Genomic DNA, 19,199 nt, shown 5'->3' with positions numbered 1-19,199 from the left:
CAAGCCTATTCATAGCCAACCTGACCATCCTAGCTAATTCACTGACTCCTGACTTAGTTAAAAGAACTACATAGACATAAATCTCTTTTGCCTGGCCCCTTCGTCATTGGTAACCAGGTCTTACCAAGAAATCCAGCCATGCAGTTCTAAACTAATGCAGAGGTGAACGCCGACGGAGCACGGATGAAGCAAGTCTGCAAAACTGCACTTACAGTCGGAATAGACATTTTATTATGGATTTAATTGTAGATAATTTCTTTATTTGACAAAACAATTGGAAACCATAGCAGGTCCAAATCTAATGGATTTTTCTTTATGCCTGTAAAAACGAAACCCACAAGTTTTATTTAAGCCACGTGAATGATGATTTTTTTTTTAATTTGAAAACAAAGCATATTTTTGCCTATTTGCTTTTGATGACCTGAAATATAAACAGTGAATATAAAAATGACGGTATCATCATGCATCATGTCTGGGGTTCACAATTTAAAACGTCCTCGACTTTTTATACCGCAAAATGAATGCGCCACAAAAATAACTTCGGAGCCCGTAACGCATGTGTAACATTCTTTGCACGTGCGTTTTACATCGCACATGTTACTTGATTTACACGTGCGAATCATCGCACCTCAAATATTCCTGAAAAAAAAAGACTGAGGTTTATTCTAAAACCATCTAGATGATTAGTCCAGGCAAAATTCTCACTTAGGCTGATTTCACTTTAGGAAAAGTTTCCATGAAACAGAACATACAAAAAGATTTTTGTTTATGTGATGTATAATATAAACATTTTAAGTTGTCACGTTCAGAAGTTTTTCTTTTCCGTTTCGCTCCACAGAAAATTTCCCTAAAGTGGAAAATAAGGTACCGTCTTCTGGAAGATATTGTATTGAAACTTTTGATCCCAGCTTAAATACAGTGTATGAATTTATGTGGTTTTCATGATATCATCTACCTTGTATTGTATGTATCACCGATAAATTTATGTATATATACTATATATACAATATGCTTGCTCATATATTTTTAGCTTTTAAAGTATATAAATATGAATGTTAATGCTGATGTCCAAGAAATCATCGAATACCTTGAATCTAATGACCTGGAAATTGTGAATTATTTTAAAAATACAGTTCAAGAAAAACTATATGCTTCCCGTGATCATAATCTCTTGGGTGCAATAACTGACCGATACATCCAAACAAAATCTGATAGACTGCTAGAGTTACTAATCAGCATTAATGACACTCATGCCATGGTATAAAGATTTAATATTTTTATTTAGTATTCCATGAACTTTGTCTATGAACCCATACATTCAAAGAAAATTATACATAATATATCATATATACACTTTATATAATAAAGATTTTCTTGTCTTACAGTACAGTCCAAAGGTAAGGGTACGCGTACGCTCAACTTGCAAAAATAATTGCTTTCATCAGGCCTATCAATAAGGGGAGAGCAATTGCTCTTGCTCACGCAAAGGCTCGCCCAATTCTGAGAAATGAGAAACTAGCTGAGCCATGAATTGCTCCCCCAATTCCAAAAATAGTTTTTCTGGCTGAGCAATATCAATTCGTCTCACATAGAAATCAATGTTTCCTTTTCTTATTATTTACAGTAAAAAAGAACAAAAATAGATAAAAAAAAGATAAAATAAAATAGATAAAAAAGACTTTGTGTTTTTAAACTTATTCTATTTATTCAGATTGCTCGCCCAGTTTTAATTATTGTAACCTTGGGGGAGCGATTTATTGCTCTGGTGTTATTTTCTTATCGATAGGCCTGTTTCATTCAAGAAAATAATATAGCGAGAATAGCGAGTTCCTTTCAAATTGCGCGAAAATAATTGCTTTGTGTTAAAAATAAGAACATTGCAAGAAACATTGTTTATAAACAATACTCTGTGCGAGAAAAAATTAAACATGAAGGCCATTGAATTTTTATTTTTTTTAACAACGAAACTAATTATAGTAACGCGATTTTAATCTCGATATATACACAAGCACTTTTAAAAAACAACAAATCCAATAATCTAAATATTTTAAAAAAAACTAATGCTACTTTTAAAACTTTTAGTAATATTTCTTTATCGTTGAAACGTATTTTTTAACATGCGAAACTTTTAAAAGTTCTTTTTATGAAAAGCAACGTTTAGCAACGCAAACAGAGAAACCCTGCGTTCGGGACTTTTCCCTTCGGGATAAAATTTCGAAAATTCATGGTAAGAACATTTTGTTTTAAGTTTTAATAGCAAAGAAAGAGTCTAAATTTTTTAAAACACGATCAAAAAAACCTTTTCTATAGCGGTTTTTCGTTTTTAAACTTTTAAAATGCGATCTAAAAAAACATTTCTATCGCCGTTTTTCGTTTTTAAACTTTTAAAATGTGATCTAAAAAATCTTTTCTATCAAAATTGAAGTTTCAATCTTTGTTAAAATATAATAATTTCTATCGCTTAAAAGCTTTATTTAACCTGCGCAACCAACAATGCCTTCTCGCTAGTTTATTTAGTTTCCACGCAAAACTTTTATTTAATAAAACTATTAAACAATGGCTCTTCGTGTCACATTGATAGAGTTGATAACATTTGCAATTATGCTATTGGGAATAGTTATGTTAACACTATTTAACAATAGTTACGCACAGTTATAATAAGCTATTTTTCTTCAATAATCTTTTGTTTGTTATGCGCAAGTTAAGACTTACAAGACTCGCAAGGTAATTAATAAGAACAAAAGACAAACAACTACTGCCTCCGAGAAAAAGGTGTGAAACTTGAGTGTACGCGTACGCTTACATCTGCACTGTACTGTAGTATTTATTTATTTTTAATGTAACGTTTTTTAAGCCGTTTTTTAAGCCGTTTTTCGTAAGTTGGTCACATGAATTCTGCAGTATACAGTTTTCTACACTTCAAGGCCAGCTCAGACTATAATGACATGTGGATGTGAAGGTGGTGGCAGCAAATGGGATGATATTTCGTTATGTTTTTAGTATTTATTTGATAAGCTAAACGACCACCTAAAGCATGGACAACTGACCGAAGTTTGCACGCTTCTTTTCTCAATTGTAAGAAAGCAGGTAACCAATAATTCTTTGTATTTGGCTGGTGTTTGATGCACTTATGTTGAAGATGTTTAGACGTTTTTATTATTAATTTGAGCTGATGAAGAATTCTTGTCCTTTGAGTATTGACAGCAGGTATTTTATTTTAGCCTTCGTGGTTGCACAAAATTGTCAATACCTCTCTTTTTGCAACTTTTCTCAAATTCCTAAAAGTAAGTTTATAAAAGAACATCATTTTTTACAAATTAAATAATGTTATGTGCAAAATATTTTCTCTTTTTTTTCAATTTTCAGAATGAATCTGATATTGTCTTTATCATGAGTGGGATTATTATATTATGTACATTGATCCCATGTATTCCAGCAATCATCAGATCATACCATGGAGATATCTTGGAAGTATTTGTAAGGACTGCTGGCTTTATACTTAACAAATCAGGTATATGGTTTGTTGCAAGTAAATGTTGTAATTTCTGGCTTTTTCTGGAAAGATATGGTAGAACAAAATTAATTTGGCGTTCAAAACACAAAATGATATTGTTAAAGAAGTCTGTTGTTTGTACACAACTCAACTAAATTTTAAACTATGCTATTATGTATACCGTATACGTCTTTTATCACTTGTTCTAGTAAGTAAAAATCATCTCATGTGTAAACAGTCCACTTTTACTGAGAATACTACGTCGTTAAACTTGTTCACAGTTTTATAACAAAATTGGTGATATTTTAAATTCATTTAAAAGCATTTTCAGAAGTTTTGTAATGAAAAATAAAAGCAAAGTTTGGATATGGTGTGAAATTGTTTTATTTTTTGCAACGAACCATTCTTTGGAAATCAACAATGCAGGAGTTATAGGATTTTTAGGATCATTTGCATCTCAAGATATGCTTTACTCAATGTGCCTAAGATTGTTAGCAAGTCCTGTATGTTGGTTCTATATGCACAACATAGCAACATGTTTTATCAACATTCAAATGTCAAACACTTTCTAAAGTTTTACAGGCATAATACATGTTTTTTGATGCTTATTTTTAGCAGTGCTTCATTGTGTTATAGTTACAGATTGTATACTTGATAGTTACTCTTATTCTGGCAGGTCAAATTCCAGAAGTTTGTATTCTTCATCTTCACATCGGTGTTTACATTCTCTTCCATCGACTTTATGCCATGTACCCAAACAACTTTTTATCATACATGAAATCTTGTTTTGCTGGCTCACAAAAAAAAGATCCTGTATTTCAACTTGTTATCAAGGTATTTTTTAACAATTGTACACTTATGTTTTGCCATTCTTTAAAATTATACTTTCATAAGTCTAGTAGTAATTGGATTTATATTATAATATATTGTCTGTCTGTCATGCAAAATGGTAACTGCAGTAGTGAAACGCACAAAATGGGGTATAAATAAAGAGCGGACAGAGCTATGGATTTATCCACAGGCCACTGACAGTTTATTAGTATTCTATGAAATCCAAAGTGCTAGAGGCCATTAACATAAGACATGTAGTGAACTTAAACTGTCTGGATTGTATAAGCATTCACTTGATGCAAAAAGAGAGTTGCTTTGGGCGAAGAGAAAATGTTGCGGGTGAAGTAAAATTCACGTTCAGGCAAAGGGAAACTCACTTTGTGTAACATTTTTTTCACTTCGTTCAATTTGACTGAAGTGCAATTTGAAACAAGACGTATGATATACGCAAACAACCTCGCAAATAAAGTTTACAAAAAGTTGTCTATCAAATTGTGATTTTTGTTACAAAGTTAGACACAACACAACATATATTTCGCTATTCACATAGGCGATGATATTTGTTACGCACTACGCAGTTGTTTTTCAAAATTGATTTGTGAGATCTTTGTGAACAGAAAATTCCTCAAAAAGTCAAATTTCAATGCGTCAGTCTGGGGTAAACTGACTCACAGGAAGAAAAAATTTGGCAAAAATTACCTAAAATTTGCGAAATTCAGTAATTCAGTACCCCCCCCCCCAAAAAAAAAAAAGAAAAAGGAAACAGGGTATAAGAAAGTCACTCAGTGATAAAGAGCAAAATAAAAATAATATATGAGTAAATCTTAATTGTTCGAAAAAGGAAATAGCTGTTAAAAAATATTTTCTTACGTATTGTTGTGAAAATTTTATTTTTCGCAGACTACTTTCCAGGCATTTGGGGAGACCTTAATTCTGCCTACATTTACTTTTGAAAACTTTGGTGGAAACACCTTTAATTTACCAGTTAGTTAGTTAGTTAAATAACGCTTTCGAACACTTATCTTTTTTTAAAAAACAAAAAAAAAGTAAAAATAGTTACCAAGATGAGATTCGAACACACAACTACTCCCGTGTCGGTGCTCAGAGAGGCAAAAATTTCCATTCTTATGGGACACATTTGCGTTTTAATACAAGCTCACACCTTGTAACTAGAGTGAAATTTTCAGGAAACACGTTATCAACTCATAATAACAAACTGAAATATCACCAATGTTTTGATCTATTATAAATAACATAATTTTAGAAAAATGTTTGGGAAACATAATCATACATTGAATTTTACTTTGTTTTTAGCCAATGTTTGAATTCGTAAAATTTCATCCGGATTTGATCACAGAAACACCAAAATCTGAAACCGGTTTGGAGAAGTGAGTAAGATTTTCATCCATATTGAAATGACAATATGCTCTTTATGATTTGTTATTCGGATCTTCTTTCTCCTGATGGGTATGTCCTGTCTATTTTACCTTTACACATTGTCTTGATTTTAGATGGAAAGTTTTTCAACCACATGATGTTTTGGCCGATTGTCAAAAGATATCACTGGATCCTGTTGACTCTGTTAAAGAAGCTAATTATGCAGTGTATTCTCATCAGGTGGCACAAGAGACATCATATCGACCCTTAAAAGATTCGGGCCTGTATCTTGGTTTAAGTTCTATTTTTACTCAGCCAGAGACTGATCTCTATATAACACCAATAAAAAGGAACACTGTAGACAATACAGTAGATCCTAAACCACTAATTAGCGACAATGCCGCCCTGTGCAACCCCTCCGACGTCTGTGGACTAACCACCCCACCATGTTCAAGACAGTTATCACCTAGTAATAGCACCCAAGACTTATCTTCACTTTACAAGCAAAACCACACTGATGTGCATTTGCGTGACAGTATTTCAAATTTGAATGAGCTCCCTAGTAACCGTAAGTCATCGAGTGATACTGCATCAGTTCACAGTAATACCTCACCAGGCCTAAAAAGAACAGACATTAAAAAGACTCAAAGTTTTGGATCATCTGATAATGTTAATCATAAAAACTTATTAAAAAGTTGGCTTCCCAACAGTGCAAGTCATTCCACTCCTGTTGAAAAGGAATTATTGAGAGCTCGACAATCAGCACCTGCCTCACCGAAAAGAGGAAGCATTAACAAAGGACAACAAAATCGACCCAAATCTACAGAATATTTTAAGCATAAAATTGTAAAACAATTAAACCTGGGTGGTTCTGGTCAATTTCACTCTGCACCCACAAGTCCAATGGTTCACACGACTCCTGCTAACGATATGAATCAATTTTCCTTTAATTTAACACCAGAATCAGAAGTAAATACTAAATTGTCTGATGAAACCACGGATAGCAAAGTTGGTGTGAGTACGAATATAAATAATGCTCAAGTGAAAGACAAGCCGTCAACGAACTCGAGCAATTTAGCTCAAAGTGATCCTAACAAAATAACAGTAAGCATAGAGCTATTGCAATCTATTAGGAACATGTTTTCTGAGCTTTGCCCTAAACCACTGAATGTTAACGAATCCCATGAGATGACAGAATCAAAGTTGGCATCCACCTGTCCAGCCTACAAATTGAAAAGCCCTTTAACGCTGCTTGATGATTTTATTCAATATGGATCAGATATTCACTCCTTTCAGATGAGCAGGCAAGCATTTTTTCTGTTATGTCTTCATTGTTGTGACTAATCTTCATGACAAGGAGTGCTTCCGGTTATGTATTTTTTCGAAGCGTAAATACAATTGGATTTTGTTCTATTTTAGAATTCCTCTAACCAGTCAATTGGAAACAGACTGGACTTATTTTGGTGGTAAGGATTTAAATAGTGTGTTAGATGGGTAGTTTATCATGCCCCATTAAAGAGTCTAAATAAAATACCACACCTTAAAGGAGCTTTTTTTTCGGTATTGATATTTGTGCTTTTCGCGGAGTCTGGCCAAATTCCTGAAATTGAGTATACCTGTAAAGTATTCTCTAAATTCGCAAAGAATTACTATCTGCGATAATAAACCACTTGAAGTCTGCAATTCGTGAAAGTTTCACTTTAGGAAAATGAGAGGTCATAAAGTATTATCAAAAGTGTATTTATGTTAATGTTTCATTGGGCAAAGCCTGTTATATTAAAAATATTTAATAACATTTTTACCTCATTCCAGTTTATACGGATAACTTTTTGGGAAAATAATAAGAATTAATAATAATATCTTAATTTATTTTTCGCCCCGCAAAAGTTTCACTAAACTGTTTTTATTTAGGTGCAACCCCTGTGGACGAACTGAAGATTCTTCAAACGCAAGTTCATATGCTGCATATCCAACTCTTATACGAACGACATAAGTGTGAACTGCACTGTCTACGAAACAGAAGGTTATTTGGAAGTCTTCAAAAATCACAAGCCCTGCAACATGAAGTTAAAGCTTTAGTATGTTTCAACCGTTTGCAACGATTTCCGGTTGATGTGGATTATTTACTTTCTTTGCAATTTTTTTTGTTGTTTATGCATTTTTAATGACATCCAACTTTTAGAGAAACCTTCCATTGGGGTATGGCCCTGAAAATTAATCCATGCAAGTATAAAAGTTTATGCTAGCGATTCGATATTTTTTTTGTTGTGATTGGTTATTTTTTGTAGAAAGATCACTGCACTCTTACGGCGAATACATTGGCTGATCTCCGAAATAACATCAGACTAAAATATGATGAAAATAGGTTAGTTTGTTTTTTTGTTTTTGATTTTTCGCCCGTAGAGTTTTTTTTAAAAAACTCTAACGTTGTCTTTGTTTCTTCTTGCAGATTAATTCGCCAACAGGCTGTGTTTAGAGAGCAAGAATGTTTAAAGAAAATAAAGTAAGTATAACATAAAAATTTCTGTTCTTCTTGTTGCGGGAATTAATTTTATGTTTAATTACAAGGTAATGTAGACATACATCTTAAAATGACCTTTAAAAATTATTAAATTGATAAAAACACTCGCTCATAGTTATTTCAATGAAATATTTTTATATTTTTATAACTTTTTGCGTACACACCTTTTTGCAGTGTGTTTTGTTTACATTCCAAGGAAGCTGTACTAAGCTTTCCAAAATCAAGTGTAAAACGGTGACTTTTTTTTACCTAGACAGCTAGAACAGGTGAATACAGAGCTGGAATTTAAACTGAAAACTAAGAACGACAAGAAAAAAGAGCTGAAAAAAAGAAACGAAAAATACCAGAAAGTAATTACCTTTATTTGTTTGTTAAATATCTGATATTCTCATCGATATTGTCATTTTAGACCAAAAAAAGTTCCCTATGTCATGTGAGAAGAAAGTTTGTTATAGGCTAAAACAACAGCCTTTTGTTTTGTTTCTTTCTCGCTCAAAATTAAGAAATGTAGCTGCATACAAGATTTGTATTTATGTCATCGGTTAGGCCCTTTCCTTATATTCGCATTGACTTTGGACGTGTGTCAAAAGTAAATATACTACCAATAGTATACGATAAAGCGAGCTCTTTTGTTAAACATTTCCATAAGTGATTTTTTTTATTGTGGAAAGTTTATCATTTATTGAATATGATAGTTTAGTATATCATGTATTGGAAGATTCTTCTCCCATCATTGGATCGAATCACCCGATGATGGGAGAAGAATTTCACGAAACGTCGCCTACTGTACTATTATGTTCAAGAAGTAATAAACGTTCCACAATAATACAAATATTTTTTTTTTTTGCACAGGAAGTAAATAAATTAAAATATCAGCTTTTCGAAGCAACGCAAGAGATTTTGACAAGTCTGCCCAAACTTTCGGAGATGGGTCAACTACAAGCGGTGGTATGTTTTTATTTTTATTGGTTCATTTTTATTGGTTTGTCTGTTCAGATGTTAGCGGTGTGGCGTTGAACTTGCTTTCGTTTGAACATCTCTGAAGTTCTATATTTACTTTTCAGTTTTAAGCTTGTAAAGAAAGATGATATTCACTACTAAGACTACTCGTCAACCTGTAAAAAAATCCAAGGAGTCGCGTGTCCTTTATATATCGCATTTCGTGTTTCAGTAACAGACAGACAAACAGACAGACGACGGCTATTATTATAAAGCCTAGTCGTTGCCCATGGAAATATCCACGGGTTAATATATATATATATCAAATATATCGCTTTTGATATTCGTGTATCCGTAACATCATTTTCTAACTCAGCGGGGGGTCCGCGCAGAGACAGACGGAATAAGGGTATTATTAAAGAGACTAGTCGTTAACCCGTGGAAAAATCCATGGGGTCGCCCGTCCTTTATATTTATTCGTCGCAACAAAGTGGTTAAAAATATAATTATAACGCATTTGATATTCGTGTTTCCGTAACATCATTTTCTAACTCAGCGGGGGGTCCACGCAGAGACAGACAAAATACGGCTATTATTAAAGAGAAGTTTAATTCACTTCACTTTAGGTCGAAACTCTACAAAAGGAGCTGCTTACACAGAGTGAAAAACAAGAGCATGTTCAAGCAAGAGTTGATGATTTTGAAATGAAAAATTACCGACATCTGGAATTGGAAAATAAACTCACAGCTCACAGATACGAATTGGAAGGTAAAGACTTTTACTGATAGTGAAGTAGGGAATTGTGGGTAATATCGTTCGTAAGGTCCACCGCCACACTTTCAAATTGTGCCGCATAAAATAAAATTTTAAATTTCCAATCCTTAGTATATTTTTATACTTTATATTATTATGACTGCAATTTTGAGGAATTTGAAATCTATTTTTTATGCCAGCCACCGATGTTACAATGCTAACTTCTTTAGCCTGATACAAGATTTTTCAATTTTCTTCCATAGCCCTTCACGAGGAGAGGGATGTAACGAACACTCAAATGGAACTTTTAAAAGTTAAGATCAACGAACTTGAAGGTACCAGCGTTAAAAAGGTACGCGTTTTTGGGTGCATTTGCGAATGTAAGCTTTCTAATTTACATCACGGTTTAGCGATAATGTTTGTTTTTAATGTTAGGACAAGTTAATCCGTGAGCATAAAATAGATATGAAAAATATTCGAGCCAAACACAAGGATGAGATGAAGGTAAGCGTGTTGGTTGTTGTTGGTATTATCGTTCATTATTACGATCACGTGATATAGTGGCTTGTGAGAGCAAAATTTGCAGTACCTAATAAAAAATAGGTTTCACGCTCTGCATCTATAGAGGTTTTTGTTTTGTTTTTTCACACTCTTCTTTTCATGTAGGCTCTTGAAGAAAGATTTAAGAGTTGCCAAAAGACGTGTCAAGGTTTACAATCTTACATTACGTCATTGTATGCAAAACTTGAAGACTCTAGCTCATCGAAACAATCATCAAGTCAACACCAGCATTCCACTCATATTCCATGGAATTCACACAATTGCGGAGACAAATGTCACAAGTCGGTGTCGTATGTAGATTTTCATCACATTGGGAGTTCTTCGTCGCATCACGATCAGTCGCATAGACACGCGTTACGACCTATCCATGCTTACGAGTCAACACCAAAGGACATCCATTCGAAGCACGACTCGGCGTTAAATCCGTTTACGCGAAGTCGCAGTCAAGCGAGTAGTGTGTCAAGTGTAAGCGATTCGCTAAAAATTTCTCACAGTTCTACTGCCGACACGCAAGATAGTGGAATCGAACGCAGCAACGATGTCATTGCTCGAAAGAACGGCGCCCTACCAACAGAAAATAATATATGATATTTTTTATGTATTTATAAATGAATGAATTTCTTTGAATTAAATATATTGCTGCTATCAGCATTTTTTATAATATGTTGTTGATCAGTTTCCAAACTCTCAAATATTTTTTACTTTTTTGGAGACTAACAAAATAGGATTAGAATGTGTGTGTTTGTGCATAACTGTTAAAAAAATTCTGAATCAAGAAAGTTGTGACAGGCTTTCATTTCCTTTCTGATGTAATTTATTTATGATAATATTAGGATATGCACGTCTCATAAACAGATCTTTAAATTTTCGTTGAATATTCTTAGAACTCGATGCATACAAAACCTACCAAATTTGATCAGTATAAACCTTGTATGTTTTTATGGTTTATTGATAAAAAACGTCACGGGAAAGACGGATAAAAATAATCGTCACGTCGTCGTCATGACGATGCACATGATGTCAACATTAATCTCATCTTGACAACCACATATGTTGCTAATGATATGAATGTTGTTAAAGGTTATAAAATTTTAACGAAGAACGTTTTGAAAATGTCATCTTGTTTTATTCAAACACCTGTTTTGTTATGATTTTAACAACGGCGTCAATTCGAGAATAATTTTTAATAATTTATTTTTTCACTGCCTATGTTGAAAAATATGATAAAAAAGAGACGTAATTATAAAGATGAAACTGGGTAAGTTCTTTCCTTTTCTTTTAATTATGATCAACTTTTTAGGTATAATTTTAAGGGTTTTGTAAGAACAAAATCCACATTTCTTTATAAGATTAAGAACACATACGTTTGTTTTTGTGTGTTATATTTTCAATTTTGTATGTTAGTGAACATTGGAAGAACACACGTACGCATGATGTCTTATGGACCTTAAAAAGCTTCCCCTGAAAACTTCAAATCTCCATTTTTTTCTAGATAAATAGATAGAGTGTTTTGTAATGATTTATTTTGGGGCATTTTTTTGAATTCCCTTGGTTTCATCTAGATACTCTCTTGTTAATTTCGCACTAGATCATCATATATTATTTCTTTTATTTTGTGCCCTTTCTAGGTAATTTATATGCTCGAATACACAATCCCATACAGTTGCCTTTACGTACCAACCTTGTTCCCAGGACATATTACCTTTTTTATTAACTTTTCCGTAATAACGGCATAGGGGCAAAAAGAGGACGTGGGTGTAGGTATACATAGTTGGGAAAGATTGTTATATGGACGTTTAATCATTTTGAAGTCCTATTACGCTACAACAATTCCGGACATACTATATTTCACGAAATAGCCAAACGGCATTACTTAGTCAGTAATATTCAGGCAGGCCGGGTGATCGACGTTAAAAATGCTCTAAATGCACTCTCCGTCCGCATTATGGAATAATTCGCTCCACCACCTGAAAAAGGTTAGAAAAATCGTAAAGTCGTGAAAAACCCAAGATCCAAAGTCATAAGTCCTAAGTCCGCTGTGAACAATGACAAGTTCAGAGTGTGTGTTTCTTACATAGAAGCGGCTTTCTTCTCCCCTGAGCCGTTATTACGGAGTGGCCAACAATTCGTCGCTAACAACTTTATCAACAAGACAATATTTCCTGGGAACGAGGTTGAATTTTGCCCTCCTTTCGCAATAATTCATTTCCAGGATTGAAGTAGCTTGGAAATAAGTTGAAAGTCTTAAAATCAAGTTATAATAAAGGGATTGTTTTTAATATCAAAAAGTGTTAAAGGGGCCCTGGGGACGAGGTTGGCTGTTGTAAGTTTGGTTTCAAACGGAAACTAACGAAAGTTTTAAATTTTACCGAATATAAAAGAATTCATAGAAATTTAAGATTGTTGTTTCGAAAAATATCCAATATCTGTGGGAGGGAGGTACGAGACCTAAATATTTGGCAGACGCGTGTCGTAAAGATAATAAGTAGAGCTTTTGCAGCGAGTAGCTTTACAACATTGCAAATTATTACAGAAAAACTGGTGCCGGGGGATTAGGCGTAACAAAAAAATATTGTGCGCCAGTTAACTATAACATCAACTTTAAAAATCGCCTCAAGTTTCTAAACGCATCCAATAATAATAACTTCCACTAACCTCTATCACTACTTTGTGAAATGACTTTTCTTTCCTTCTTAAAATATTTTAAAAATATGTCATTTTTGCATACTTCTTTGTGTTTGATGAAAATATGAAAAACACGTTTTTTAAGTATGGTTTTGTGGAGCGAAGAGAGCGAATTTATAGTTTCTACGGAGCAAGAAAATCACTTTTTTATGCCTCATCCATATTGACACGTTACGAGTCAATATGATTGTTGAAAAGAAGTTCTCATAGTAACGCTCTGTTTACTTCCTTCAACTTCATCCGCGTCACAACTGGACTAAAATAGACGATATTGCGATTAGCAATAAATCTTCCGCGCGCAAGGCATTCTGGGATTGGTTTGGTAATTCATGAAATCAAAAGCGCTGGAATGCTAAAATATAGCCAGTGTGGGCTTTCTAAAATTTCTTATACGTCAAAATAGTAGTTTTCTTATTGTGAAATGGGTGGAAAAAATTTGTGTGCTGTGTATGGTTGGGTGCTGTGTAGGATTTGCTAAGAAAATACTCAAGTACTGAGGTTATGGCAAATTGTCACCTCGAATTTTCTTTAAATCTATAAATAAATATGTAACAATAAGCTATAAAATGGTATTTCACAGTTAAAAATTTTGACGTTCTGCATAAATAATGACGTCATTTTAGCGGTTAAAAAGATATAACGGTTCTGTCACAAGTAAGCTAGCTAAATATTTTTTTTTTTTGCTTGATGTTGGTCAAGCTTGAGTCCCTTTACAGATCAGAAATTATGACAATAGAAAATATCAACAATTTCTGCGGGGCCAACTTGACGGCATAATTTATGCAAGATAATTAAATTCGGAATTTTAAAACGTGAATATCTGAGTAATTTTGAAAAATTAAAAAAAATACTTTTTGAACGACTTCTTAAGCTGAGGCAACATCAATTCAAATCCATTTATCACCTAGAATTCGCTTTGATATTTTTAATTGGAAAATAATAAATTTCTATTTCTTTAGATCGTTTTAAAAATGCATGATGAGAACAACTGCTTGAATTGGAAACATGTGTTTAAAAAGTTAATACCACTAGAATTTCATCTCGGTATACAAGCGGGAAGTTACGCAGCTTTGTCGTTCGTTCGGAGTTTGATCTGTTGCATGAGAAAATTTGAAGATCAAGAAAGTGTTGTTGTGTTCAGACCAACTGATGAAAAACCGCCTTGTGCTAATCCCACGGTAACCGATAACAATTACAACAACAATAATCACGATGAAAACAATAATGTTTCTGTTACAATGACGGTACAATCTTACGCGCATGACTGAAAATGGCTGCTCTTCTTCGCAGTGGATAACATAGTGAGATATTTAGTAAAAAAGGAGAGCAAGAAATGAATCAAGTTTACAAAGAATGCCAGTACAGCCGAAGTTATCAAGTGGAAGAATGTAAAACAAAAAAACAAGACGAAAAGAAAAAATAAGAAACTTGATTATCAACTCTACATACGCAATTTATATTAATCTCTAAAAATAAATATTCTTCTCAAATATATTTTAATGTGATATTATTTGCGGTGCGTTTCTTTTGTCATATGCGTCGTGTTTCTTATATCATATGTGGTGCTTTTCTTCGATCAAACGCGGTGCGTTTCTTCCATTATATGCAAAATCAAGGGATGATACCTGAGGATGGACCTTGCGTGAAAACGAAGGTATGGTGTACATTGTCTGTAATTGAAAATTAAAGATGTGCTTCGCTCCACGACGAAAATTTCCATTCATAATCCAGTATACAATCGGGCTTATTCCTGCATTAGACAGTGACATTAACACAATTGCAATGAACGTAGTATACGTGAAGTCGTTATGGAGCATACGGAATAAATAAGTAAAGTACGGTAACCATGACAACGCAAAATAAATATTTAAAACCAGTAGCATTTTGACTGATTTTTGTTTGGTGGCTGGGACAGGCCCTCGGCCGAGTTTACGAAGATGCTCTTTGGCAGGTGCTATTTTATTTAGTGGTAGTATTTCGTTATCTTGGCGTTGATAGATCGTCCAAAATATCTTTATATTCAGTACCGAAATACACAACAATGGAGAGACGATAAAAACTAAAAAATAAATACATAAATACGTCCTCCATGCTAAACAGGTTTTATTCTTAGAACAAAATAATCCAAAGAAATTTTCCCTATCCTTGACAAAGTGAAGCAAAGGGCAGCTGAAAGCCAGTGCTAGAAGCCACGCTATTGTTAAAATCTTTATCGTATATTCTCGTGTCATATGAACAGCCAATGGATAAACTATAACATAATAACGGTCCAATGCCATGTAAGCCAACAGGATAGCAGACATCCCAGAATTCGAAAAGTTTGAAAAATAGTACAGTTTATTCGAAATGATTAAATGACATCTGCTGACTTTCCAATAAATGTAAACAGAGCTGGATACCCCAGTTAGAACTAAATGCGCCATAGCTAGATGTCCAACTAATATATTGGTGGACCACAAAAGACGTCGGCTTTTGTGCACCACAAGTAGTGTTAATATGTTACCAAACACTGCAAAGCAGATTAAAATCGAAAAAATGGACAGCTCCAAAGTTTGATTACCGTACGTCGTTTTTAACCATTCTTTACCATAACTGAGATTATTCATATCCATACATGGTCGAATCTATTTTGTAGAGTAACCTATTAAAAATGCGCAATTGTATAAAATAAGCTTTAAAAAGGTGAAAATACAAAAAATATATTTTAAACAAAAAGTTAGCCGCAAATACTATATACTGCATAAAAAAATTGGTAAAAATTGATTTTTTTAAATATTAAGTTTTATGACAGCTCAACCCATCATAAGAAATGGAACTTCAGACGAGACTCTCATGTTAACAAAACTAGTACAGATTCATACTGTGTGCGTTACACATATAGACACTTGTTCTAATTTGCTTGTGTACCACACAACCTTGTTAGCAGTCAGTAGATGACTGCATATGCGCTGGAAATACTACATGCAACGTTCGTCCAAGTAGAGGATCGACCATTCGAAGTTATGAAGTCGATTTCACCATCAACGACACCGCTATAATCAGAAAAAAAACGAGAAGAGAAAGCTGTATAAAGGTTGGTTTCCACTAACATAGAAAGTGTTAAGCAACAGTTGTACAACAGTAGGTGTTGTATGTAACGGGAAGTTTTAATGTCCTTGTGGGGATGCCATCTTAATTGCTGGCCCTTTCCTCACCTCCGACTTTAACTATGTTACATTACAGCTAGAGAGACGTATAGCAATGCTCTAACTTGCTTGCCTGCCACACAAGCCGGTCAGCGGTCAGTAGATGGCACCAAATGGGCTAAAAACAGTGCGCCGGAGTGCGGATTCGAACCTGAAACCTTATGATTACAAGTCATACGCGCTACCACAACACAACCTCTCGCCGCTTGTTGTACAACAAAGTAAAACAAGAGACGTTGCACAACAAATGTTACAGAGATTTTTTTTACAACAGCTGCACAACAACTGGTGCACGATAATTACTGGACTTTGATGGAAACCGACTTTATCAAAATCAGTGTCGCCACAACAACTAAATCACCTTAATTAAAGAACATTATCCAGAAATATATTCAACTAACAATTTTACAATAATCAATTTTCACTGTCAAGCTCGTTGTATCGTCTACAAATACAGTATCCAGTTATCGCATTTTTTAATGCCAATGTTTTTCTTTCTTCGTAAAAAAATAAAAATTTGAAAAAGTATATAAACTTTATAATGTGAGAATCTTTCATTCTCTTCTTTTTTTTTCTTTTTCTATGTTTTACTTCAATATTTATACGCAGTTGTTTTCACTCTAAATTATGCAGTTATTCTAAAATAATTCTTTGTTTTGTTTTGTTTTTGTTTGATTTTTTTTTCAATTCAGCCGCAAATAAAATATTCGTTAATAAAACTATAGTTTCGATAAATATTTTTTCACACTTAAACATAAAAAATGTAAATATTTTAAACAATCAAATTAAAGTGAATCTCAATATATATATTCCAGATCCAAATTTTTAACATGTCTGAACCACTCAAACAAAGTTATGAAATCACATCTTTTTAGCTATATAATTTCCGCCAGTCCTCCTAGCTACGCGTTTTCGTTCTCTTTGTTAGAAACATACTACTTTAGACGACAACCTTCACTTTTGCAAGCTGTATCTTGAAAGCAAATTTCCTAAAAAAAATGGGTTCCAAGAAAATATATATTTTTGTTGAAATAGCGCACAAACGCATACATTAAAAGAAAACGGATAGTTCCTGATTTCGACTAATTTTGTTATATCGCTTGGTTAAATTATTATTAACTTCACTCGTGTAATTATAATTATAACTATTTTCAGAAGGGTTTCAGCATCTGGATAGTTTAACCCAATCAAAAAATTGAAACACTCCTTCCTAGACGATTTTCAAAGCATCTTCAATAATTGGTTCCTTTAAAACACCCACGTAGGGACCCTTCACCTGATTAATCCACGCCCCCTTCCATCCTTCTTCACTGTTTAATCAAACTAATAATGTTTGTCTCAAGACAATTGCCTCAAAAATGATGACAGCCATAATCCAGTTTTTGCAGATCTATTGTTTGGTATGTTTTGTTGGCTATATCTTTTTCATAATATTTAAATTAAGTATTGTTTTTATACTTTGGTTTGAATAAATTTTAACTATTCCGCCAAAATTCATCCTTTTATTCAGTGGCAGACAAAAATTCCGTAAAAAAAAATTGTAATACGCCTTTTTTAATAAGTTACGGTGCATTTTTTTGTTTAAAAAATACTTTTACACTTTTAAACCGAAATTATCAACTTTGCGAGTTGTCAAACCTACAAAAATCTTAAAATTTTTAAAAAACCCGATAAATAGATGTTTGTAGCACGTGACGTAAAGTAGTTGCACTATTTTGAACATACCAACCTCAAATATAAAACCTCAATGATAAAAATCACTTATATGTCAAAAAATTCAAAAAACCTGAGGTAAAACTTATTTTTTTTATTATTATTATTATTATTCCGAATAAAGGATAAGTATAATCAATTTACAAGAAATTGTTTTTCATATACGTCCTATAAGATTAAGTTGAAATAAAATTAGCATGCAAGGCATCTGGAGAAAAAGCATGATATGATAGAATATGGAAAGTTGATACTTTTCTTCATGCACCCTACAATGTATTTATAGTTTATTTATAAAGTTAAAAATGTTAAAATATAAAAATCTTGTGTATTCTGAACCTCAAAAGTAAATTAAATTCAAATGTAGAGAATAAGCTAAGTATAAATTCAATTAAAAAATTTGAAAAAATTGAAAAACTAGGAAAATAGAGGAACTAGAAAAAAAGGAAGAAGTAGAAGAGATCAGACAAGAGACAGTAAAAAGGCATGAAGAAAGAAAATGTTTTAATTAAGAGAAGTGTTTCTTGCACAAGGCGTTAAACTTGCTAAACGAGTCACACTTCCTGATATCTAGTGGAAGTGAATATCTTACGACGCGCATCCCCTTAATTCGTGACATTTTCGCACACTACGGATTGTACAACTCGATGTATTGCATTTCTTTCAAAATGAGGGTTTCAACTTTATAAATGTATGTATTCCCAGATATCAGCTGCAGCAAGATGTTGCAGTAAGATGTTAGCACCTCGCCGTATTATATCAAAGAGAAAGAAAAAACACTAGGGTCAACTATTGGCTAATTTCAATTTTGCTTGCAACTTGCGTAATGCTTCGCAGCCTTTTTTTAATTTCTAGTTATTCTTTTCCAGGGTATGTGTCATGGCAGTATAGTCAACCTTTCATCGATATGGCCAACAACTGTGCGAACAGTTAAATGGTCTTCATTACGCTCTGTGGCAAACAACGCTTTAGATAATGTCATGGAAGTAACAACTTCGAACGAAATGTGTTTGGTATACAATTACAATATGCCAGAAGCAGATGATGGTAATATGCCAACAACACCGAGCTCTCTTGCCTTGTAGCAATTTATTATTAACAGAGCAACAATGACATTCTAATGTTCTTTTACGGTTTAAATATC

At 33.4% G+C, this 19,199-nt stretch overlaps 2 protein-coding genes across 2 annotated transcripts; one reads left to right on the top strand and one right to left on the bottom strand.

The window, feature by feature from the left end:
• Positions 1-886: 886 nt before the first annotated feature.
• Positions 887-11,136, top strand: LOC130662357 (hamartin-like). Its single transcript, XM_057461205.1, has 17 exons — positions 887-1,258; positions 3,001-3,087; positions 3,222-3,284; positions 3,367-3,511; positions 4,170-4,327; positions 5,639-5,712; positions 5,836-7,005; positions 7,121-7,167; positions 7,613-7,779; positions 7,990-8,066; positions 8,151-8,204; positions 8,476-8,572; positions 9,075-9,170; positions 9,788-9,929; positions 10,178-10,266; positions 10,350-10,418; positions 10,581-11,136. Exons 1-17 carry the CDS (start codon positions 1,049-1,051, stop codon positions 11,061-11,063), a joined length of 3,228 nt encoding a protein of 1,075 aa, XP_057317188.1. The 5' UTR covers positions 887-1,048; the 3' UTR covers positions 11,064-11,136.
• A 3,032-nt stretch (positions 11,137-14,168) lies between these two features.
• Positions 14,169-15,797, bottom strand: LOC130662365 (probable G-protein coupled receptor 19). The gene has a single exon (XM_057461213.1). The coding sequence runs from the start codon at positions 15,770-15,772 to the stop codon at positions 14,714-14,716; it is 1,059 nt and encodes a 352-aa protein (XP_057317196.1). The 5' UTR covers positions 15,773-15,797; the 3' UTR covers positions 14,169-14,713.
• Between the last annotated feature and the right edge of the window lie 3,402 nt (positions 15,798-19,199).

The sequence above is a fragment of the Hydractinia symbiolongicarpus genome, chromosome 10, assembly GCF_029227915.1.
Source record: "Hydractinia symbiolongicarpus strain clone_291-10 chromosome 10, HSymV2.1, whole genome shotgun sequence".
Taxonomy (NCBI): domain Eukaryota; kingdom Metazoa; phylum Cnidaria; class Hydrozoa; order Anthoathecata; family Hydractiniidae; genus Hydractinia; species Hydractinia symbiolongicarpus.
This window is presented reverse-complemented; position numbering and strand designations above follow the sequence as displayed.